Here is a 26,509-nt window from a genome sequence, read left to right as displayed (position 1 = left end):
GATAAAATCCTAGGGAATGAGGACAGCCAGGGTTTCCAAACAACTGCAAAATTTCATAAAGAATCTTAAATATTTGAAAATGACTTTTCTTGCAAGAGGACTATGAAAGTAAGAACCTTCATATTATATTGTATTCCAAAAACACCCCAAAATAACAGGGGACACCTCCAGCCTTGAACAATTCAGCAGGATGATCAGTGCATTCAGAAATTCATGCATCAACCCAGAAACAGAGACAAAAGAGCGAAGTATGGTTATTACATTTGTGCTCAACCAGAAAGAGATTTAAAATTTATAAAAGATAATTGGGTCATAACAGACAGCAACAAATGAATAGCTAAATTGCTAGAATCAGGTTCACAATTTATTTGTGAAAGTAGGAGGAGTATCAGGGATGTTCTGGAATCCAAAGACCTTAAAACAAACCTGGTAGCAAAGGGCACTTATGGATGTGAAGTTCCCAGCTGCAGATTATGCAGGTATATGAGGAATTTGGACCACTTCACTTGCACTAGTATAGGACAAGAATGCTACAGTAATGACAAAAGTGACTGTAATAGTGAAATTATTGTCTATAGGGCTGACTGCATGCTTTACAATTGCATCTACATTGGCAGTGAAGTCAATAAGATCAAGAAAGGTACATCCAGCACCATTCATTCATCTAACTGAAGGTGACAAGGAATGTACTAGCCTAGCAAGAAAAAAATAGGACACAATTACTACAAGTTCCATATGCTTGAAAAGGTTTGGCCTACCCCCCCCCCCCCCCCATCAGATGGGAAAAATGCACTATTAGAGAAAAAAGAGATAACGTGGCAGATTCATCTGAATGCCTGCAATAAACTTGGACTCATCATTAGCTGTTCCATAAAAAGTGTACTGAAACTGAGAAAGCTTAACCACAGCCTGTACTGTTGGCTGTGACTCCAGATCTTCCACTGCAATCAACATCACAAGAAAGCAGCATTACACCACCCTCTAGTTATAAGTCCAGTCTCCACTACAACTATTTTCTGTTAAATTAACAAGGGCTCCATTATTCCTTTCCATCTAAACCCCCCACCCAGCTGAGGCTGTATCTGGGGCCACTAAAAGGATACATTCTCTTTTCACTGACAGACAGCCATGTAGGTTGAAGAGCATGACAGAGAATGAACTAAGCCCTTCATCCCACATCGGTTTTAGCACAGCCGTGTTTTTTTTTCCATTTCTACTGCTGACTTTAACATCTCATTTGTGAACAGGACTAACAAGGTAACTAGTTCTACCGTTTGGAGTGGCAAAATTCAAGTGGATTGTTTGTTTGTGTTTGATTTTTCTTTTGCTCTGCTTGTTCACTTTGTATCCCGTGTTACATTTTTCAATAGTTTTCACTGCCTAAAAAATCATATTTCATTCTTTTCAACCATTTTCAACAATTTTGCTTCTCTGTTTAGTTTTTTTCTGGGTCAATATTAAAAGATCGAATGTTTAGGTGATCAAACACCTAAACATTAACCTTCTAATATCGAATCCCAGAACATAGAACGTCCCAAGAAAACACGACCTTTGGCCACAAAACAAAAAACATAACTTTACATCTAAAGTAACTGGGCACACCCCCCTAAATATATCAACTCAGAGATCGCTCTACAGTATGGGAAATGGCAAAATCCAGCAAACGGCCAAAGGAAATCTTTCCCTGCATTGTCAGCCATTCGGCGTTTTTGGCTTTCGATATTAGAAGGTCGATGTTTAGGTGTTCAATCACCTAAACATTCGAGCTTCTAATATAGACCTTTTTTCCAGACTGATTTCACTGTAATCATTGCACTTTTATTTCCTGTTTCTGCAAACCATTTTGTTTTTCTGACAGTTTTAATATACCAAGGGCAAGACACTTATCTGCTGACCCATTTACATTAACAGGCGTATTACCTATGGTCAGTGATACGGGTAATAAGTAAGTGCTCCCACCTTCCATGGCAGGTTCCCTCTAACAGTTGTCGATGTTTGGCTCAGAAGATCTACTCACTCTATCATTATCACAGCCAGGGACAAGAACCACCTCTCTTTATCCCCAGGAAGGGAGCAGCACCAGTTAGCAAAACCAATGCATCATTAAGAAATAGTACCAGTGTAGAAAACCAATACCTCATTAAGAAATAGTACCAGTGTATAAAACCAATACCTCATTAAGAAATAGTACCAATATAAAAAAACCAATACCTCATTAAGAAATAGTACCAGTGTATAAAACCAATACCTCATTAAGAAATAGTACCAGTGTATAAAACCAATTCCTCATTAAGAAATAGTACCAATATACAAAACCAATACCTCATTATAAAATAGTACCAGTGTATAAAACCAATACCTCATTAAGAAATAGTACCAATATACAAAACCAATACCTCATTAAGAAATAGTACCAGTGTATAAAACCAATACCTCATTAAGAAATAGTACCAATATACAAAACCAATACCTCATTAAGAAATAGTACCAATATACGAAACCAATACCTCATTAAGAAATAGTACCAATATACAAAACCAATACCTCATTAAGAAATAGTACCAGTATACAAAACCAATACCTCATTAAGAAATAGTACCAATCAACAAAACTAATACCTCATTAAGAAATAGTACCAGTGTATAAAACCAATACCTCATTAAGAAATAGTACCAATATACAAAACCAATACCTCATTAAGAAATAGTACCAGTGTATAAAACCAATGCCTCATTAAGAAATAGTACTAATATACAAAACCAATACCTCATTAAGAAATAGTACCAGTGTATAAAACCAATACCTCATTAAGAAATAGTACCAATATACAAAACCAATACCTCATTAAGAAATAGTACCAGTGTATAAAACCAATACCTCATTAAGAAATAGTACCAATATACAAAACCAATACCTCATTAAGAAATAGTACCAGTGTATAAAACCAATACCTCATTAAGAAATAGTACCAATATACAAAACCAATACCTCATTAAGAAATAGTACCAGTGTATAAAACCAATACCTCATTAAGAAATAGTACCAGTGTATAAAACCAATACCTCATTAAGAAATAGTACCAATATACAAAACCAATACCTCATTAAGAAATAGTACCAGTGTATAAAACCAATACCTCATTAAGAAATAGTACCAATATACAAAACCAATACCTCATTAAGAAATAGTACCAGTGTATAAAACCAATACCTCATTAAGAAATAGTACCAATATACAAAACCAATACCTCATTAAGAAATAGTACCAGTGTATAAAACCAATACCTCATTAAGAAATAGTACCAGTGTATAAAACCAATACCTCATTAAGAAATAGTACCAATATACAAAACCAATACCTCATTAAGAAATAGTACCAATATACAAAACCAATACCTCATTAAGAAATAGTACCAGTGTATAAAACCAATACCTCATTAAGAAATAGTACCAGTGTATAAAACCAATACCTCATTAAGAAATAGTACCAGTGTATAAAACCAATACCTCATTAAGAAATAGTACCAATATACAAAACCAATACCTCATTAAGAAATAGTACCATTGTATAAAACCAATACCTCATTAAGAAATAGTACCAATACACAAAACCAATACCTCATTAAGAAATAGTACCATTGTATAAAACCAATACCTCATTAAGAAATAGTACCAATATACAAAACCAATACCTCATTAAGAAATAGAACCAGTGTATAAAACCAATACCTCATTAAGAAATAGAACCAGTGTATAAAACCAATACCTCATTAAGAAATAGTACCAGTCTATAAAACCAATACCTCATTAAGAAATAGTACCAATATACAAAACCAATACCTCATTAAGAAATAGTACCAATATACAAAACCAATACCTCATTAAGAAATAGTACCAATATACAAAACCAATACCTCATTAAGAAATAGTACCAATATACAAAACCAATACCTCATTAAGAAATAGTACCAATATACAAAACCAATACCTCATTAAGAAATAGTACCAGTGTATAAAACCAATACCTCATTAAGAAATAGTACCAATATACATAACCAATACCTCATTAAGAAATAGTACCAATATACAAAACCAATACCTCATTAAGAAATAGTACCAGTGTATAAAACCAATACCTCATTAAAAAATAGTACCAGTGTATAAAACCAACACCTCATTAAGAAATAGTACCAATATACAAAACCAATATCTCATTAAGAAATAGTACCAGTGTATAAAACCAATACCTCATTAAGAAATAGTACCAGTGTATAAAACCAATAGCTCATTAAGAAATAGTACCAATATACAAAACCAATACCTCATTAAGAAATAGTACCAATATAAAAAAGCAATACCTCATTAAGAAATAGTACCAATATACAAAACCAATACCTCATTAAGAAATAGTACCAATATACAAAACCAATACCTCATTAAGAAATAGTACCAATATACAAAACCAATACCTCATTAAGAAATAGTACCAGTGTATAAAACCAATACCTCATTAAGAAATAGTGCCAGTGTATAAAACCAATACCTCATTAAGAAACAGTACCAGTGTATAAAACCAATACCTCATTAAGAAATAGTACCAGTGTATAAAACCAATACCTCATTAAGAAATAGTAACAGTGTATAAAACCAATACCTCATTAAGAAATAGTACCAATATACAAAACCAATACCTCATTAAGAAATAGTACCAGTGTATAAAACCAATACCTCATTAAGAAATAGTACCAGTGTATAAAACCAATACCTCATTAAGAAATAGTACCAATATACAAAACCAATACCTCATTAAGAAATAGTACCAATATACAAAACCAATACCTCATTAAGAAATAGCACCAATATACAAAACCAATACCTCATTAAGAAATAGTACCAGTGTATAAAACCAATACCCCATTAAGAAATAGTACCAATATACAAAACCAATACCTCATTAAGAAATAGTACCAATATACAAAACCAATACCTCAATAAGAAATAGTACCAATATACAAAACCAATACCTCAATAAGAAATAGTACCACTGTACAAAACCAATACCTCATTAAGAAATAGTACCAGTGTATAAAACCAATACCTCATTAAGAAATAGTACCAGTGTATAAAACCAATACCTCATTAAGAAATAGTACCAGTGTATAAAACCAATACCTCATTAAGAAATAGTACCACTGTATAAAACCAATACCTCATTAAGAAATAGTACCAGTGTATAAAACCAATACCTCATTAAGAAATAGTACCAATATCCAAAACCAATACCTCATTAAGAAATAGTACCAGTGTATAAAACCAATACCTCATTAAGAAATAGTACCAATATACAAAACCAATACCTCATTAAGAAATAGTACCAGTGTATAAAACCAATACCTCATTAAGAAATAGTACCAATATACAAAACCAATACCTCATTAAGAAATAGTACCAGTGTATAAAACCAATACCTCATTAAGAAATAGTACCAATATACAAAACCAATACCTCATTAAGAAATAGTACCAGTGTATAAAACCAATACCTCATTAAGAATAGTACCAGTGTATAAAACCAATACGTCATTAAGAAATAGTACCAATATACAAAACCAATACCTCATTAAGAAATAGAACCAGTGTATAAAACCAATACCTCATTAAGAAATAGAACCAGTGTATAAAACCAATACCTCATTAAGAAATAGTACCAGTCTATAAAACCAATACCTCATTAAGAAATAGTACCAATATACAAAACCAATACCTCATTAAGAAATAGTACCAATATACAAAACCAATACCTCATTAAGAAATAGTACCAATATACAAAACCAATACCTCATTAAGAAATAGTACCAATATACAAAACCAATACCTCATTAAGAAATAGTACCAATATACAAAACCAATACCTCATTAAGAAATAGTACCAGTGTATAAAACCAATACCTCATTAAGAAATAGTACCAATATACATAACCAATACCTCATTAAGAAATAGTACCAATATACAAAACCAATACCTCATTAAGAAATAGTACCAGTGTATAAAACCAATACCTCATTAAGAAATAGTACCAGTGTATAAAACCAATACCTCATTAAGAAATAGTACCAATATACAAAACCAATACCTCATTAAGAAATAGTACCAGTGTATAAAACCAATACCTCATTAAGAAATAGTACCAGTGTATAAAACCAATACCTCATTAAGAAATAGTACCAGTGTATAAAACCAATACCTCATTAAGAAATAGTACCAATATAAAACCAATACCTCATTAAGAAATAGTACCAATATACAAAACCAATACCTCATTAAGAAATAGTACCAGTGTATAAAACCAATACCTCATTAAGAAATAGTACCAGTGTATAAAACCAATACCTCATTAAGAAATAGTACCAATATACAAAACCAATACCTCATTAAGAAATAGCACCAATATACAAAACCAATACCTCATTAAGAAATAGTACCAATATACAAAACCAATACCTCATTAAGAAATAGTACCAGTGTATAAAACCAATACCTCATTAAGAAATAGTACCAATATACAAAACCAATACCTCAATAAGAAATAGTACCACTGTACAAAACCAATACCTCATTAAGAAATAGTACCAGTGTATAAAACCAATACCTCATTAAGAAATAGTACCAGTGTATAAAACCAATACCTCATTAAGAAATAGTACCAGTGTATAAAACCAATACCTCATTAAGAAATAGTACCACTGTATAAAACCAATACCTCATTAAGAAATAGTACCAGTGTATAAAACCAATACCTCATTAAGAAATAGTACCAATATCCAAAACCAATACCTCATTAAGAAATAGTACCAGTGTATAAAACCAATACCTCATTAAGAAATAGTACCAATATACAAAACCAATACCTCATTAAGAAATAGTACCAGTGTATAAAACCAATACCTCATTAAGAAATAGTACCAATATACAAAACCAATACCTCATTAAGAAATAGTACCAGTGTATAAAACCAATACCTCATTAAGAATAGTACCAGTGTATAAAACCAATACGTCATTAAGAAATAGTACCAATATACAAAACCAATACCTCATTAAGAAATAGTACCAGTGTATAAAACCAATACCTCATTAAGAAATAGTACCAATATACAAAACCAATACCTCATTAAGAAATAGTACCAGTGTATAAAACCAATACCTCATTAAGAAATAGTACCAATATACAAAACCAATACCTCATTAAGAAATAGTACCAGTGTACAAAACCAATACCTCATTAACAAATAGTACCAATATACAAAACCAATACCTCATTAAGAAATAGTACCAGTGTATAAAACCAATACCTCATTAAGAAATAGTACCAGTGTATAAAACCAATACCTCATTAAGAAATAGTACCAATATACAAAACCAATACCTCATTAAGAAATAGTACCAGTGTATAAAACCAATACCTCATTAAGAAATAGTACCAATATACAAAACCAATACCTCATTAAGAAATAGTACCAGTGTATAAAACCAATACCTCATTAAGAAATAGTACCAATACCTCATTAAGAAATAGTACCAGTGAATAAAACCATAACCTGATTAAGAAATAGTACCAATATACAAAACCAATACCTCATTAAGAAATAGTACCAGTGTATAAAACCAATACCTGATTAAGAAATAGTACCAGTGTATAAAACCAATACCTCATTAAGAAATAGTACCAATATACAAAACCAATACCTCATTAAGAAATAGTACCAGTGTATAAAACCAATACCTCATTAAGAAATAGTACCAATATACAAAACCAATACCTCATTAAGAAATAGTACCTGTGTATAAAACCAATACCTCATTAAGAAATAGTACCAATATACAAAACCAATACCTCATTAAGAAATAGTACCAGTGTGTAAAACCAATACCTCATTAAGAAATAGTACCAATATACAAAACCAATACCTCATTAAGAAATAGTACCAGTGTATAAAACCAATACCTCATTAAGAAATAGTACCAATATACAAAACCAATACCTCATTAAGAAATAGTACCAGTGTATAAAACCAATACCTCATTAAGAAATAGTACCAATATACAAACCAATACCTCATTAAGAAATAGTACCAGTGTATAAAACCAATACCTCATTAAGAAATAGTACCAATATACAAAACCAATACCTCATTAAGAAATAGTACCAGTGTATAAAACCAATACCTCATTAAGAAATACTACCAATATACAAAACCAATACCTCATTAAGAAATAGTACCATTGTATAAAACCAATACCTCATTAAGAAATAGTACCAATATACAAAACCAATACCTCATTAAGAAATAGTACCATTGTATAAAACCAATACCTCATTAAGAAATAGTACCAATATACAAAACCAATACCTCATTAAGAAATAGTACCAGTGTATAAAACCAATACCTCATTAAGAAATAGTACCAGTGTATAAAACCAATACCTCATTAAGAAATAGTACCAATATACAAAACCAATACCTCATTAAGAAATAGTACCAGTGTATAAAACCAATACCTCATTAAGAAATAGTACCAATATACAAAACCAATACCTCATTAAGAAATAGTACCAGTGTATAAAACCAATACCTCATTAAGAAATAGTACCAGTGTACAAAACCAATACCTCATTAACAAATAGTACCAATATACAAAACCAATACCTCATTAAGAAATAGTACCAGTGTATAAAACCAATACCTCATTAAGAAATAGTACCAATATACAAAACCAATACCTCATTAAGAAATAGTACCAGTGTATAAAACCAATACCTCATTAAGAAATAGTACCAATATACAAAACCAATACCTCATTAAGAAATAGTACCAGTGTATAAAACCAATACCTCATTAAGAAATAGTACCAGTGTATAAAACCAATACCTCATTAAGAAATTGTACCAGTGTACAAAACCAGTACCTCATTAAGAAATAGTACCAATATACAAAACCAATACCTCATTAAGAAATAGTACCAGTGTATAAAACCAATACCTCATTAAGAAATAGTACCAATATACATAACCAATACCTCATTAAGAAATAGTACCAATATACAAAACCAATACCTCATTAAGAAATAGTACCAGTGTATAAAACCAATACCTCATTAAGAAATAGTACCAATATCCAAAACCAATACCTCATTAAGAAATAGTACCAGTGTATAAAACCAATACCTCATTAAGAAATAGTACCAGTGTACAAAACCAATACCTCATTAACAAATAGTACCAATTTACAAAACCAATACCCCATTAAGAAATAGTACCAGTGTATAAAACCAATACCTCATTAAGAAATAGTACCAGTGTATAAAACCAATACCTCATTAAGAAATAGTACCAGTGTACAAAACCAATACCTCATTAACAAATAGTACCAATATACAAAACCAATACCTTATTAAGAAATAGTACCAGTGTATAAAACCAATACCTCATTAAGAAATAGTACCAATATACAAAACCAATACCTCATTAAGAAATAGTACCAATATACAAAACCAATACCTCATTAAGAAATAGTACCAATATACAAAACCAATACCTCATTAAGAAATAGTACCAGTGTACAAAACCAATACCTCATTAAGAAATAGTACCAGTGTATAAAACCAATACCTCATTAAGAAATAGTACCAGTGTACAAAACCAATACCTCATTAACAAATAGTACCAATATACAAAACCAATACCTCATTAAGAAATAGTACCAGTGTATAAAACCAATACCTCATTAAGAAATAGTACCAATATACAAAACCAATACCTCATTAAGAAATAGTACCAATATACAAAACCAATACCTCATTAAGAAATAGTACCAATATACAAAACCAATACCTCATTAAGAAATAGTACCAGTGTATAAAACCAATACCTCATTAAGAAATAGTACAAGTGTATAAAACCAATACCTCATTAAGAAATAGTACCAATATACAAAACCAATACCTCATTAAGAAATAGTACCAATATACAAAACCAATATCTCATTAAGAAATAGTACCAGTGTATAAAACCAATACCTCATTAAGAAATAGTACCAATATACAAAACCAATACCTCATTAAGAAATAGTACCAATATACAAAACCAATACCTCATTAAGAAATAGTACCAATATACAAAACCAATACCTCATTAAGAAATAGTACCAGTGTATAAAACCAATACCTCATTAAGAAATAGTACCAGTGTATAAAACCAATACCTCATTAAGAAATAGTACCAATATACAAAACCAATACCTCATTAAGAAATAGTACCAGTGTATAAAACCAATACCTCATTAAGAAATAGTACCAGTGTATAAAACCAATACCTCATTATGATCTTAATTATCATTGCCTAAGTCATGCTGAACACCACTATCATATGCTTCCTCGATATAATTTGATTGTCATGATATTTGGACTATTTATCTACAAAAAAAAAGATCTGATGAAGCTCACTTAGCAGGTGAATGAAAGCACTTCCGCTCATACCTCTCAACATCTTAGAGCAGGAAATCTGGAAAAGCTATAATGGGGGGAACAGAAGTAAAAAATGGGGACACTTTTAAATATTGCTCTTACAAACTTAGAAAGTTGATAGAATAAGCGTGGATTTTCTGAAGGGTAAGAAGTTTGAAACTTAAAATGTCTTTCTTTATTTTCTGATTTCAACCCTCAATGATTTGTCAGAAAACCACAATTTTATGACAAATATATCAAAAATATGAGGCATAAATCTATACAATCTACAAAAATATGTACAGTTGAGAGGGTATGCTTCAACATTTATGGCTAATTAACCACTACTACTTTGCTAAGAAATGTCTGAGAGATGCAAAGAAAAAAAAATAAAACAAAATAGAAGTAAGCCCTGCTATTGTCATGATACTAATCAGCCAATGTTTTCAATTTTGTTACTTTTTGTGTTTTATCAGAGGAAGCCCAATAAAAGCTCTGTCTAACATTTGTTGGAAGATTGTAATATATTTAGTAATTCTATTAACCTGAAAGAGTATGCTCTAATGACAATAAAACAGACACAAATGCAAACAAGGTGGCACAAAAATTATCTGAATCCACCCACTTGACCCATATATGTACAACAGTTTCTGTAATGAAAAAAAATCTTGAATATACAAAAATTCTTAAAATGTAATCCAATTTAGCAATGGAATGGTACACACACTAAAACTGCTATTGCTTGTGGATTAAGATAGGAAAAACAGGGCTATTATTTGTTTATAAGATCATAGGAACATTGGAAGTTACTAGGCTATTGGCCCTAAGGCCCTTACAAGCCTAGCCAAGAATTTAGCCCATGTTCCAACAAGGCAGCTCCCTATGCCACTGTCCAGCAAGGACATAGGTGGAATCCCAGGGGGTGTATTTTCTGTTCCCCATCCAGTTATACAGGCTGCACTTAAAAACATTTAATGAAGTACTCTGCATTATGTGGAGAGGGAGATTATTCTACAAAAGGGGGGGGGGTCTCTGGGATACAAATCTGTCCCACCAACAAGTCCTATTGATGTTACAGACCAGGTTGAGGTCTCGCATGTGGATTACTCGAGTGGAGATTGACTTGCAGATATGCAGCAGTCCCATCAGGGTGGGGTCTGAGATTGCTTTGTATGCCAGACAGAGGTCACCTCTTAGGCGTCTGTAAGAGACTGAGTAGAGAGACAGGGCTTTTAGCCTATCTGTGTAGGGTAGATGTTTGAGGCCCTGGATTCTCCGGGTGAGGAATCTCTGTGGTCTATCCAGATGCTGTATGTGCTTTTTGAGGTGCATGCTGAAAGAGGCATTGTATTCAATAATCGGTCTTATAAGGGAAGAATACAGGGATGTTGTGACCACCTTGTCCCTGAATGAGATACCCTTAATAATGAGATAAGCCATGTAGAAAGCTTTCCATACAACGGAGGCAATATGGTGGTCAAAGGTCAGTTTGCTATCAACTTGGGTTCCCAAGTCCCTCACAACTGATTGCGAGCTTAATGCCTTACTATCAATGTGATAATTTGTGAGGATGTCATTCTCCCCAAAAGGGATGATGATGCATTTTTTTGGCATTCAGTTTGAGGCCATGTTTCTGGCACTAGTCATTTGTTTGTGTAAGGCTCTCTTGGAGGATGTCCACATCACTAGGGGAATTGATGACATCACCCAGCTTGCAGTCATCTTCAAACTTGGTCAGCTATAGCCCACTAGATTTGTCCTGCACCTCTGAGAAGTATATCCCAAACAGCAGTGGCCCCAATACAAATCCCTGGGGTACACCACTTGTTACAGGTCTACGACTTGAGGTGGCTACCCCTATTTTGATTAGGTGAGTTCTATCAGTGAGCCAGTTTGCTACCCATCTGGTAACATATTAATTGATGCCTAGTTGAGAGAGTTTATTATACCTGACTGGGAAATATTATCGAAGGCCTTGGCCAGGTCAAAGTAGGTGGTGTGCACCATCATCCCCTCGTCTATGGCCTTGGTGACTGTCTCAAAGAAGTTGACCAGATTTAACAGGCCTGACCTCCCTTTGACAAGACCAAACTGTGTGGGATCAAGTGTCTGGAGGTTTTCAATGTTCTTGTTAATGAGTTCCATGATAATCTGCTCCATGGCCTTGCAGATCAGGCTAGGTAGGCTGAAGGGTCTATAATTTCCTAGATCGGTGGACACTCCACCTTTGTGCAAAGGGATGACAGTAGCTGTCCTCCACTTGGCTGGGACAAAGCTGGTACTCAGGCTTTGGTTAAATAAGGTGTGCAATGGTGCTGCAAGCTACTGCCTGAGTTAATGTAGAAGGCAGCCTGGGATGTTATCGGGTCCCATGAAGGGTGTATATTTTGCCTTTGAGAGGGCAGTGATGACTTGCGCCCTAGAGATAAGGAGAGGGGGGCAGGTACTGGGAATGTCCTGTTTTACTAATGGGGAGTACAGAGCAGTGAAGTTTTCACAGAAACTGTCTGCCAGCAGGTTGGCTGTATCTACAGGGTTTGTGTATGTGGTGTCCTTGACCACCAGTTCTGAGCAGATCTGGGTGCTTCCCTTGAGATTGCGGACATATGTGCAGAAAACCTTAAGACTGTCTTTAGTAGATGTGGCCAGTTTGGACTCTAAGTTTGCTTTAGAGGATTTCACTAATGCTCTTATTTGCTTGTTCAGGCTAAGGAGAGATTGCATCCAATTAGACACCTGCTCCTTCTTGGTCCTGGACAGCAAATTTTTCCTTTTATTACAGAGTTTATTTATTGTAAATGTCCACCAGACAGGTTTGCTCTTCCTTGAGGAGGAGGATTTCATCCTGTCTGGTATTCCTGATTCCATGCAGCTATATAAATGCTCATATAGTACTTTGGTGTAAGTTTGGACATATGTGCCAGTTTCTAGGGAGGGGGCTGTGAAGCTGTTTATACCTTCCCTCAGGAGGTTGTAATCAGCATTGGAGAAGTTTTTTTGTTTGACCCTAGCTGGGGGGGGGGGGGTGATGGTGACTTTGAAAGTGACTGCTTTGTGGTCGGATCTTACCAGGGATGATGACACTGTAGGGATGTTGCAGTGATTACTCATGTTGGTTAATACCATGTCCAAGATATTTTCACCTCTTGTGGGGGTGTCAACCAACTGGTCCAAGGCATTTGCATTGACAAGATCAAAGAATCTCTTGACATTTGTGTTTTGGAATGAGTATTTCTTCCAATCTATGGTTGGATAGTTAATGTTGCCAGGATCGGGGTAAAGAGTTGAATCTTGATAGATTCGAAGAGGTCCAGATAGGTGGAGTTGGCATCTTGAGTCAGAGTTATAGGCCTGTAGCTAGCTATGATTTGAATAAGGGTCTTGTCAATTGTTAACTGCACCTGGAGTATTTCCTGTGCCTCATACTGCTTGACCAGCCTAGAGGTGTGTATGTCTTTTATCTTCATCATCATCATCATTATCAGCCCCCTTTTCCCATTGTTTTACATGGGGTTGGAGTATCATGTTAACTGTCGCCAACTCTCTTGATTCAGTGCCACACTCCTGCCTTCTTCAGCACTCATGCCTGATGGTCACAGATCTTCTTTCACACAATCCATCCACCACTTTGCTGGATGTTCTCGCTTCCTCTTACCTTCTTCCTGTCTGTCCCAAATCTTCCTCACCAGATTGTCTTTTGCTTTTCTGCACATGTGCCCAAACAACTGTAATCTGTTCTCTTTGACCTTTCCTGCAATTGGAGCTACTTTGGCTTCTGCTCTTATGTCCTCATTTCTTCATCTGTCCCACAGTGTGCATCCTACCACTTTTCTCAGGCACTTCATTTCCATCACCTATAGCTTCTTCAATTGTTCTGCCTTTACTGCCCATGTTTCTTTACCATACAATAGTACTGGTCACACTACTATCTTGTACACCTTACTTTTCAGCTTCTTTGACATTCTTCTGTCATAGAGTACACCTGATACTCTATGCCAGTTGGCTGCTGCCCCTCTGATTCTAGCTTTGACCTATTCATTCAGAACACCCTTCTCCTCAACTACCCCTCCCAGATACTTGAAGCTGTTTATCTATTCCAATATCTTCTCTTCTATTTCTATTCTCAGCTTCTTCTGATTTCCCCAATTTGCTGCCATTACCACTGTCTCATCTGTGCTTAGTTCCACCCCATGTGCCTTCAGATTTGCATTCCATTCTCCTATCCTTTGCTGAAGTTCTAGCTCAGAGTCTGCCTGCACTGCCACATCGTCTGCATACAGCAGCTTTGTTGATCCGTCCCCTCCAACCTGTTTGCTAATGTAGTCCATCACCAGCCTCAACAGCAGTGGGCTCAGAGCTGAACCCTGATGTATACCCACACCCAATGGGAACCCCTCTGTGAGGCTGAACACTGTTCATACTTGATTCATTGGGTCCTTGTACATAGCCTGCACTAATTCTACCAATGTTTCTGAGACTTCAAACTACCACAGTACTGCCCATATCAGCTTTCTTGGGACCTTGTCATATGCTTTCTCCTTGTCTAGGAATGCCCAGTTGGACTCTATCCTCATCTCTAGCTTATTCTCAAGTATCTGTCTCAGTGCAAACATTGGGTCAACTGTGCTGCATCCTGATCTGAATCCAAACTGCTCATCTCCCATCTTACATTCTACTACTCTGCATATCCGTTTATCAATCACCCTCACGAGAACTTTCATGTTTTTATATATATTGCAATTCCACCTCCTTTTGTTTTGCTGCCCACGGCATGAGGTCTGAATGAATGATAGGATGAGTAACCTGGTATGGCTGGGCTGCTCTCCTTAGTGTTGAACCAAGTTTCTGTGACTGCACAAATGTCAGCTTTTTCCAGGGTTAAGAATGCTTGTAATGAGTGCAGTTTCAAGTTAAACTCCTAACATTTAGCAGCATAACCTTTAATTTACGTTTTGATGAAATTTTCATGTTGGTAGTTTTGACCACATGGCATTGCCTAAAAAGGCAATATGGAGGATGCAAGAGCCTTTGCCAAGAGCCTGAAACCCAAGGGAGACAGGTGCAGGCCATCTCTGGCAAAGCACCATGCCTTGTCAAGCTTGTCATCCCAGACTGACAGGTAATGAATCCCTGTTTGAATGACACCAGAAACTAAGCCAGTTGTTGAAGTCAATCATTTTTCTGTTTGTATTGAGGCATCATTCTGGGTGATGAATGCTGCTTAAAGCTAGGGACATACCTGCCTGGGACACATACTCAGCGAGCTAGATTATGTCTCTCTTCATATAGTCCAGGGAGGTACATCCCAAGTCATTCGCTCCAAAATGGGCTGTAGAGTCATAACAGCACCTGTTGAGAGACTTGAGTGCATTGGTGATATGTTGGATTCTGGCATGTTCAGTTGAAAACTAAGTACAAAGTTAGATATAAACAATTGTAAAGCATAAGAGCTTAAAACACAGTTGTGATGAGGAAACATCCACAAAATTGGAAGAATTCTGAAAATCTTCTGCGCATCAGTAATAAGGAGAGACAGGCAATTTGAGAGCTCCGGTTACAGCCAATTAAAAGGCTAATTCTGAAATCCATATGCAAATTAGTAATAAGGAAACCCAGCCACTTGGGAAGCTTCAGTTACATCAAATTAAAAGGTTTATATGAAAACCAGTCATATCAACTGCTCCTCCCACACTCCTTTACTGAAATTAGGATAAAAGAACAATGCCTTAGACAGTGTTACTTTAAGCTTTTCCTGATATGACAGTCTATAAGATGAAAATGCTAATACAGATAAAGCTTCTTTAAATGAATACTGGTTCTAGATAACTTATTTCAGAGATATGAAGGGAAGTAATATGAAATCTTTAGAACTTCCAGATAGAAGCTAAGGTTCGCTCTCCTTTTAGAACTGCAACCTGCTCATGAGTTACTCCTTTTAGCATTTAATTGTCTGAGACCTGCTTACCACAAGACCACTCTGACCCAAACAAATTATCTCTGGTAACACCATATCTAATCTCTTTATTATTTTAGCTACTATTTTAATATCTGTGTTTATGACTAATATAATTTGGAAGCCACCTGGGCCAGGTATCTGCCCTTTAGACACAATTTTTTTTGGATGATGCAATGATGTTCACATCTGTCAAGTGATAAACATAGTATTGTATAAAGCACATCTTTCTTATTTCTGCTCCCCGATTTGTAAATCTCAGTGTGAATAAACATCCAGACCCAGCAATGAATTACTGATACTTGCTCTGGTTCTATGATCTGAAGCTGGGATCTATTTCTTTGGTAATAATCAGGTAGGTGGTGTAATGACTGAATGAGTACATTAAAGGATCTAAAACATCTTCCACCAAACCTCTCAACCTCTTTGCTCCAGAATTCTGGAAAAAATCAGAAAATAATATAGTGTTGGGGAATCAAAGGCCCAAACTCAGGTGCACTGTTTAAATATTTGTCTAATTTACATGACTAGAGTAACAGATTTAACATAAACATACATCTGAAGATTAGAAACCTTAAAACTCCACCATATGCCTTTACTGAGGTGACTATAATCCTCAGAAAAGTTCAGGATAATGAAAAATCTTATGCAGAACAGGGCAAACATATGAAGCAAAACCAGGGACAGCTGAGAGGGATGCCTTTTTTCAGTTTATTCAGTGCAGCTAAAGTACTGCCATTGAAAACCTATACCTTTTCAGCACTCTTACAATTCAAGGATGTTTGATATTTGGTGTTTTCCCAAGTAAGTAGAACTATAACATGACTGGAATTACAGAACTGCTGTAGCTGGTAAAAGAAATATATGTTTTATCATGAGATGCTGCTCACCTTTTAAATGCGTGACCAAAATTCTTTAGAAACAACTTGTTGTGTCTTTCGGCTTGTTCCCGGTTATGGGTCGCCACAGCGGAACTCCGGTCCACTAATGATTGGCAGTAGATTTTTACGTGCTGAGTTGCCAGTCCAGATGCACAACCTTCAACGAAGGTACGCCCATTCATGCATGTCTCCACACAGAAGACGCTCTAGCTGAGAATCGAACAGGACAACGTCTTACTGTGAGGAGACAACGCTACCTGAATTTCCATATTTTAAGGTCAGTGAAAGAACTCCTTATATGGCTTGATCAGTTTTGTCAGATCAGTTAGTCCATTTTCTGAATATATACAATCCAGTATCTTTTGATATGTTTTCTTAATTTTCACAAGAAACAGAAAATAAGTAAAATCTCAATGGTATGTTTCTGTGTTTTTTTACTAATCCTGTAATGTACTGATTAACTGATTATGTTTTCAACAGCTCTTAAGTTAACTAACTTTCCTTTTCTCTCTCTATACAGAACAGGTAGAAGAACCGGAAATACGAATGAATGAAAACGAGACTGAGATTGTATGTGCCAGCAAAAACAGCAGCTATAATTACCGAATGTGTGTTCTGTACCAAGATGGACAGCAAATACAGGATACCATTGTAAAAGATGTTGACCATGCTTCCTTTAATATCACTGACCTGCCTGCTGGGAGTAGCTTCAGCTGTTTGTGCTATGAGCATAATCTGACAAGATGGACTCGCAACAGTTCTGTTATTACTAAAGGAACAAAACGTAAGTAACATCTTACTATGATTTATAGTTTGTCATGAATGGCTGCATCAATAATTTATATGAACTGATTGTTTTTTCTGTTAGTGTCTATATTATGTAGAGTTCACAGCATTAGCTGCAACAGCATCAAAATAATGGAATGTGTATTATACTGCCTGAGATAAGTACACAAATGTAAACCTAAAAAATGGTAAGAAAATAAAAGAAAAAGATGACTTCCTCCTGGGACCCTCAGAATGCTGAACAACCACTGCCTTACTACATGGAAAAATAGTCAAGACTCATGTCTGTTTATTGAGGTTGTTTTCAGATGTGGTTAACATAATTAAATATGACATGATTCATCAAATCATACTCTTTATTGTGTTTATTTTAGCAGTTGCATGGGTGTTGTTCGGGATTCACTGTCTACACCATGATGTGCACATATCACTTTTTCTATTTACTATTTCTTAATTGGCATATTTACCATTATTTTTGTCATGTAGGATGCTAAATGGCTCTTTTTCTGTTTCAGTATGCCTAGTTGGCAATTTTATTTCTTTAACCTGCACTTTCTAACATTAGTGGTTACACTTTGGGGGTGGTCAGGAAAATGTTGTACAGTTAAAATAATCCTCCTGACAACCTTGTTATACAGCTTGCCAGTGTGGCTATCGACTGATTAAGACACCATTTGATGACAAAATGAACTTTATAATGAGAAGTACTTGTCCTTAGCTCAGAAGTAGCAGCATGTATTGGGCAATCATCCATGCACATAGAGAAACAGGCATATCTTAGTTTATTGTGTGGAAAACACACTGGAGATAAAGAATTCATATTACATGGGCTGTCTCTTAGCTCATCTTGTTAAGCACTGTCTCTTAGAATTGCCCATTCTAAAGATTTAAACCTTACCTGTGATATAAATAGGACCTGCTGGAGAGACAGGTATGTATCCCAGAGACTGCACCTTCTCTGGAACAAGTTCCCCAACCATGTGAAGCAGACATTCTTCTTAAACTAATTCAAGTGTAACTTGGGAAATTGAATGGGGAACAGGAAGTTCAACTCTGGTTTGGCATCTTTGTCTCTAATGGAGACAGGCAGCCTGTAAAAGGTTCATCTTCTGGGCTCCTGCTATCACTTATCAAGGGTACCAGAACTTGTCAGAGATTTGGAATGCATAGCTAGGCTTAAAAAGGCCCTTATGGCTATTAGTCTAGTAAATAACTATGACTCTATGAACGTACAGTGAAAGAACAACAGCACTGAATACACGGGCTAACCAATATACTTGAAAGAAAAGTGTAAACCTAAATATAGACTGCCTACCAGGATGATAACTCCTGACAGATGACCCCCAAGGGTCTCTGAGAAGAGACACAGTCAGACAAAAGGAAACAGTAGTAGAGCTTGGCATTCTGCCAGAGCAGATCATTTAACTCAAAACCTGGGTGCATGAGATTCAGTGATTAATCAAAGTTGCACCATAGTCCTGGCCTGTATTGAGTTGTGCAGCACGTGGCTGCAATGGTGGTTTACAGCTGGACAGCACAAGGGGAAAGTAAGTGGAGGCTGCCCTCTGTGCAAACAGTATGTTGATGAGGAACCACTCCATATTATGTTCTATACATTAGATGCAGCATGTGTACAACTAGGCATTGCACATTGTAGCATATTCCAGATGCAGATAAAGTATGTGTTAAAATAGCATACCCTGGTAGAATCAATATCATTGTGCATAGAGTGCAAAACATGTATTAACCTGAGTCACTCGCATGGCAAAGCTGCAGTATAGTATAAGCTCTTCGGTGCATTTGTTGCGGCAATACCATTGTGCAAAGAGTGCAAAACATGTATTAACTTGAGTCACTCGGAGGGCAAAAGCTGCAGTATATTATAAGCTATGAGGTGTATTTGATGTAGACAGGGAATATGTTTCAACAGCTGTAAGTCATTCAGAATGTCACAATTTACAGAAAGAACAGCTCAGAAATATGCCTTGGTCATCACAGACAAAACAGGATAGTAAAATTAACCGCAAGCAAACAACAAGAGGGAGGAGGAGCTTATTACCTCTTCCACAATGACCTGTCATAGTGGATGTAATAACATGTGACCATTCACAGTAATCAGCTGACATGGGTTCCATGTAATTCAATGCAAGGTTCAGGTACACTGTATCTGGCTTGTGCCAGCATTGCTGCCAACAGAACAAAGCCCTGACAGCTTTGTAATGATTATGGCCATTAATGTTATTGATGATGTAACTGCATCTTTGTGACACATTATCAGCATCATCATCAACCCCACTTTTACAATTTTTCACATGGGGTCAGGGTGTCGGTTCAATTGCTGCCATCTTTATCTATTCAGTGCCACTCTCCTATTTTCATCAGTAGTCATGTCCAATGGTAACAGGTCTTCTTTCACACAAACCACCCATTTTTTTGTTGGACACCCTTGTTTGTTTGTTTTTTGTTTGTTTTTTTGCCTTCTTATTGGCTGTCCCAAATCTTCCTCACCAGATTGTCTTCTGCTTTTCTGCACATGTGCCCAAACCACTGTAATCTGTTCTCTTTGACCTTATCTTCCATTAAAGCTACATCAGCCATATCCCACAGTGTGCATCCTATCACCCATATCAGGCAATTCATCTCCATCACCTCTAGGTTCCTTAACCTCTCTGCCTTTACTGCCCATTTTGTGCACCTTACATTTCAACTTCTTTGTCATTGTTTTGCCATTCTCTATCAATGGCACTCTCTGCCAGTTGGATGAAGCCCCTCTGATCCTAGCTTTGACCTCCTCATTTAGACTTCCCTTCTGTTCAGCCACCCCTTTCATACACTTGAAGCTGTTAACTTGTTCCACTAATTTCCCTTTTATCAAAAGTCACAGCTTCTTCTGATTCCTCTCATTTGTTGCTATGACAACATGCCTTGTCTTACCTGCACTCAGTTTCATGCCATGTGACTTCAGTTATACATGCCATTCCCCTACCCTTTGCTGAAGTTCTAAGAGTCTGCCTGTAGAACCACATCATCTGCATACAGCAATTGTGTTGCTCTGCCTCCTCCAGCCTGTTTGCTGATGTAGTCCATCACCAGTATGGATAGCAGTGGGCTTACAGCTGAACTCTGATGCACACTCACTCCCACTGGTAACCCCTTTGTGAGACTGAACGCTGCTTATACTTGAGACAACAAATTATTCTACACGTCCTGCACTAATTCTACTAATGTTTCTGGGACTTCAGACCATCAGAGGACTGTCTGAATCAACTTTCTTGAGACATTGTGATATGTTTTTTTCCACATCTAGGAATGCCAAGGTGAACTATTCCCTCATCTCTAGCTTATTCTCAGCTATCTGTTTCACTGCAAACAGCAGTTTGGTTGTGCTGCACACTGATATGAATCCAAAATGCTCATCTCCTTTCTTACTTTTGACTACTCTGTGTATTCATTTCTCAGTCACACTCTCCTGAGGTTTCAAGGAATGTGACAGGAGTTTGATGCCTCTGTAGTGAACACAGTTGTGGATGTCCCCTTTGTGCAGGCATCTAGGTTACACCTTATTCTCCATACTGCTATGAGTACCCCCAGGAGCTATTTCTCCCCATCTTACACAACATCTTGACCATATCTGCTGTGACCTCATCTGACCCTGCTCCTTTCTCTAACTTTATGCCATCACATAGACCTATCTGTGTATGTAAAGTGATATATAGTGCAGACCTCAACAATTGATGCAAACTACATTTTGACTGCCATACTACATATCTGCCTGTTTCAAGGCCCAGTCCTTCTAGTTACTTTTTTGGATACTGAAACAAGTAATTGTTAATTGCCAACTCCAGAGGTGAAGAATTTATCTGTCTTTCTCTCAATTCACACTACACATGATACCATGGTCAGCTGCTGATAGAGATGTATAATTCAAGCAATCCTTGTCACCTTGTATATATAAAGTAGTTAATGTGCCAGTGGACTCATAATCATTTTTGCCTAATATTTATGTTACCAGCAGCACCATCTGTTCTCCCTGGCTTACTCATAAACAACCATCATTTTGTATCTGTAACAATGTATCTTGGAGTGTCGCCCACTGTTTTGACCAGAATCACATCACTTGTTCCATATCCATATTCAGGGGTGGGAGGGTGGCCTAATGGTTAAGGTGTTTGCCTTACAAACACAAGGTGCAGGGTTGGAGTCTCACAAAGGATAATTGGCTAGGCTTAAAATGGCTCGCAATAGCAGTCAGCCTAGTACTAATTTATGAACCTATGAATCCTAGCATGATGATGATTGCATTTGTCTTATCTGATCTGCTGACCACGTGTAAGGGAAAACAGAAAATGGCAGTTAGCCCAGAAGACTAAAGCTCTGATTTGTTAATGAGCTGCTTCATTTGCCAAGAGTACAGAGTTTGAATCCTTCCACCTTAATTTGCTTGGTGTGTGGATTTGAGGAGGTCACATACCTAGACAGTGCTTTGGATCAATTGGTAATGTGGGCTAATCTCTTTAATTGTCTCCTGTACTGCATGCCTAATAACTGCCTATGAATATCAGAATGTGTGTGTACCTACACTGCCTAATACCCAAGCAGTATTAACCCAGCCACTGGGGATGCACGAGCCATTGCATTTCTTCGTGCCGGCCCCAGGCTCAAATAAATGGGGAGGGTTACATCAGGAAGGGCATCCGGTATAAAACTTTTGCCAAATGACATATACTAACAACAACACAGATTTCCAAACTGGATCAGTTGAGGCCTAGGCTAACAATGACCACCACCAGTACTGTTAGCCAACAGGGTGTTGGTGGAAATTGAGCTACTGTTGGCTGAAGAAGAAGGAGAAGAAGAGGATGAAGGTATGCCAGAAGGCAGGAAGAGAAGAGGAAGGTTAGGAGTGTGGCAATGAGGGTATGAACTTTGAATGCTGGCAGTATGACTGGTATAGGGAGAGGAGCTAGCTGGTATGATGGAGAGAGGGAAGGTTGATATATTGTGTGTGCAAGAGACCAGATAGAAGGGGAGTAATGTAGGTTCAAATTGTTCTATCATGGTATGGATGGGAGGAGAAATGGGGTAGGTGTTATCCTAAAGGAACAGTATGCCAAGAGTGTTTTGGTGATGAAAAGTGTCAGACAGAGTGATGTTTACGAAGCTAGAAATTGATGGTGTGATGATGAATGTTGTTAGTGCATATGTTTCACAACTGGGGTGTGCAATGGATGAGAACAAACCATTTTGGCATGAGTTGGATGAAGTGGTGGTGAGTGTACCCAAGGGTGATAGAGTGGTGATTGGAGTGCAATTCAATGTGCAAGTTGTTGAAGGAAATAGACAGAATGAGGAGGTGATGGGTAGGTTTGGTGTCAAGGACAGGAATGCATAAGGTCAGATGGCAGTGGATTTTGTGAAAAGGATAGACATGGCTGTGGTGAATATGTATTTTAAGAAGAGAGAGGAGCATAGAGTGACATACAAGAGTGGAGGAAGATGCATACAGGTGGATTATATCCTATGCAGGAGGGCCAGTCTGAAGGAGATCGAAGACTGTAAAGTGGTGACAAGGGAAAGTGTAGTTAGGTAGCATATAATGGTGGTCTTTAGGATGACACTGGTGATCATGAAGAGGAGGAGGAGAGTGAGATCAGTGCCAAGGATCAAATGGTGGAAGTTGAAAATGGGTGGTTGTGAGGTAGAGTTCAGGGAAGAGTTAAGACAAGCACTGGGTGCCAGAGAAGAGTTACCAAATAGCTGGGTAACTTCAGCAGAGCTGGTAAGGGAGACAGCTAGCAAGGTGCTTGGTGTGACATCTGGACAGAGGAAGGAGGACAAGGAGACCTGGTGGGGGAATGAGGAAGTTCAGAAGAGTATACAGAGAAAGAGGTTGGCGAAGAAGAAGTGGGATTGTCAGTGAGATGAAAAAAGTAGACAGGAGTATAAGGAGATACGATGTATGGTGAAGACAGAGGTGGCGAAGGCTAAGGATAAGGCATATGGAGAGTTGTATGAAAGTTTGGGCACTAAGGAGGGAGAAAGGATGTGTACCAATTGGCTAGACAGAGGGACTGAGCTGGCAAAGATGTGCAACAGATTAGGGTGATAAAAAAAATTAGGTAAACGTACTCACAAGTGAGCGTGTGGAAAGAGTACTTTGAGGGACTGATGAATGAAAATAATGAGAAAGAGAAAAGGATGGATGATGTGGGGATAGTGAATCAGGAAGTGCAATGGATTAGCAAGGAGGAAGTAAGGACAGCTGTGAAGAGGATGAAGAATGGAAAGGCTGTTGGTTCAGATAACATAACTGTGGAAGCACTGAGGTGTTTAGGAGAAATGGTAGTGGAGTTTTTAACCAGATTGTTTAATGAAATATTGTAAAGTGAGAGGATGACTAAGGAGTGGAGAAGAAGTGTTTTGATACCAATTTTTAAGAATAGTGGCGATGTGCACAGCTGTAGAAACTACAGTGAGATAAAACTGATCAGTCACAGCATGAAGTTATGGAAAAGAGTAGAGGAAATTAGGTTAAGAAGGATGGTGATGATTAGTGAGCAGCAGTATGGATTCATGCCAGGAAAACAGCACTACATATGTGATTTTTGCTCTGAGAATGTGGATGGAGAAGTATAGAGAAGGTCAGAAAGAGTTGCACTGTGTCTTTGTGAACTTAGAGAAAGCATATGACAGGGTGCCTAGAAAGGATTTGTGGCATTGTATGAGGAGAGAAGTATGTAAGAGTGGTGCAGGATATATACAAGGGTAGTGTGACAGTGGTGAAGTCTGCAATAGGAGTGACAGATGCGTTTAAGGTGGAGGTGGGATTACATCAAGGATCAGCTGTGAGCCCTTTCTTATTTGCACTGGTGATGGACAGGTTGGCAGACAAGATCCTACAGGTGTCTCCATGGACTATTATGTTTGCAGATGACATTGTGATATGCAGTGAGAGTAGGGAACAGGTTGAGGAGACCCTGGAGAGGTAGAGATATGCTCTAGAGAGAAGAGGAATGAAGGGCAGCAGGACTAAGACAGAATATGTGTGTGCGTGTGAATGAGAGGGAGGATAGAGGAATGGTGAGGATGCAGGAAGTAGAGATGGCGAAGGTGGATGAGTTTAAATACTTGGGATCAACAGTTCAGAGTAATGGTGACTGTGGAAGAGAGGTGAAAAAGAGAGTACAGTCAGGGTGGAGTGGGTTGAGAAGAGTATAATGAGTGATTTTTGACATACTAATACCAGTAAGAGTTAAAGGGACGGTTTACAAAAGGGTAGCGGGATCAGCTACAGCATTTTATATGGGTTGGAGGTGGTGACATTGATGAAAATACAGGAGTCAGAGCTGGATGTGGCAGAGTTAAAGATATTAAGATTTGCATTGGGTGTGACACGAATGGATAAGAGTAGGAATTGGTATATTAGTCAGCTCAGGTTGGACGGTTTGGAGGCAAATCCAGAGAGGAGGGATTGCGTTGGTCTGGACATGTGCTGAGGAGGGATGCTGGGTATATTGGGAAAAGGATGCAAAGGATGAAGCTGCCAGGTAAGAGGAAAAGAGGAAGGCCTAAGATAAGGTTTATTGATGTGGTGAGAGAGGACATGCAGGTGGTTGGTGAGACAGCAAGGTGTAGAGAACAGAAAGAAATGGAAACAGATGAGCCACTGTAGTGACCTCTAACAGGAAGAGTCGAAAAAAGATGAAGAAGAAGGTTAAAATTGCCACACTGTAACAGAACTGCCTGCATGTGTACACCTATCCTGTCTCTACTCATATCAATGTTTCTTCTGCTGAAGGTAGGATAGTGGGAGGTTGTGACCCTTAAATTGGCCATGGTACAAGAATCCCAGTTGTACCTATTGAAGCAAACTATATCATGAATACAACTGACACAATTTTGCATTGCTCCTTCTGCCAAATCCTGCACAGAAATTTGGAAGTCAAATGTGTATACAAAAATACTGACTCTCACTTGACTTCTCATTTATTTTATTTATTTTTTTTATTTGTTGACCGGGCTAGTCTTGCTGGATACATGTCCATTTTCAGTAGAGGCCCGGGGAGATAAGCTCCAACAGTCATTAAAAGTTTAAATAGAGAAAAGGTAATACAAGATTAAAATTTATAAACAGAGCTAGTTAATACACAAATACACAAATATGATAGGAGCAAAAACGAAAAGTATAATCATACGATGTTTTAAAATGAAAATAAAAATACAAAAAAAGGGTTTTTTTTTTTTTTTTTTTTTTTTTTGTTATTTTGGATTACAAAAGTCATTAGTGTATATATCATAGGAGCGCTATCAGGATATAAGGAGAAAAGAAAGAACGAATCATGTAAGAAGAAAGGAGAGAGAGGAAGAAGGAAAGCTAATCTGGGTTGGT

The 26,509-nt window shown here is 37.0% G+C and overlaps 1 protein-coding gene across 1 annotated transcript in view; it reads left to right on the top strand.

The window, feature by feature from the left end:
- Positions 1–26,509, top strand: part of LOC122808799 (deleted in malignant brain tumors 1 protein-like) — a 1,006,762-nt gene that overhangs the window by 900,770 nt on the left and 79,483 nt on the right. The window contains exon 9 of the mRNA XM_044079852.1: positions 17,855–18,118. Coding sequence (XP_043935787.1) covers positions 17,855–18,118 — 264 coding nt within the window. The remainder of the gene's footprint in view (positions 1–17,854; positions 18,119–26,509) is intronic.

Source organism: Protopterus annectens, chromosome 1.part1 (assembly GCF_019279795.1).
Source record: "Protopterus annectens isolate FY-2018-M chromosome 1.part1, PAN1.0, whole genome shotgun sequence".
NCBI classification, from domain to species: domain Eukaryota; kingdom Metazoa; phylum Chordata; order Ceratodontiformes; family Protopteridae; genus Protopterus; species Protopterus annectens.
This window is presented reverse-complemented; position numbering and strand designations above follow the sequence as displayed.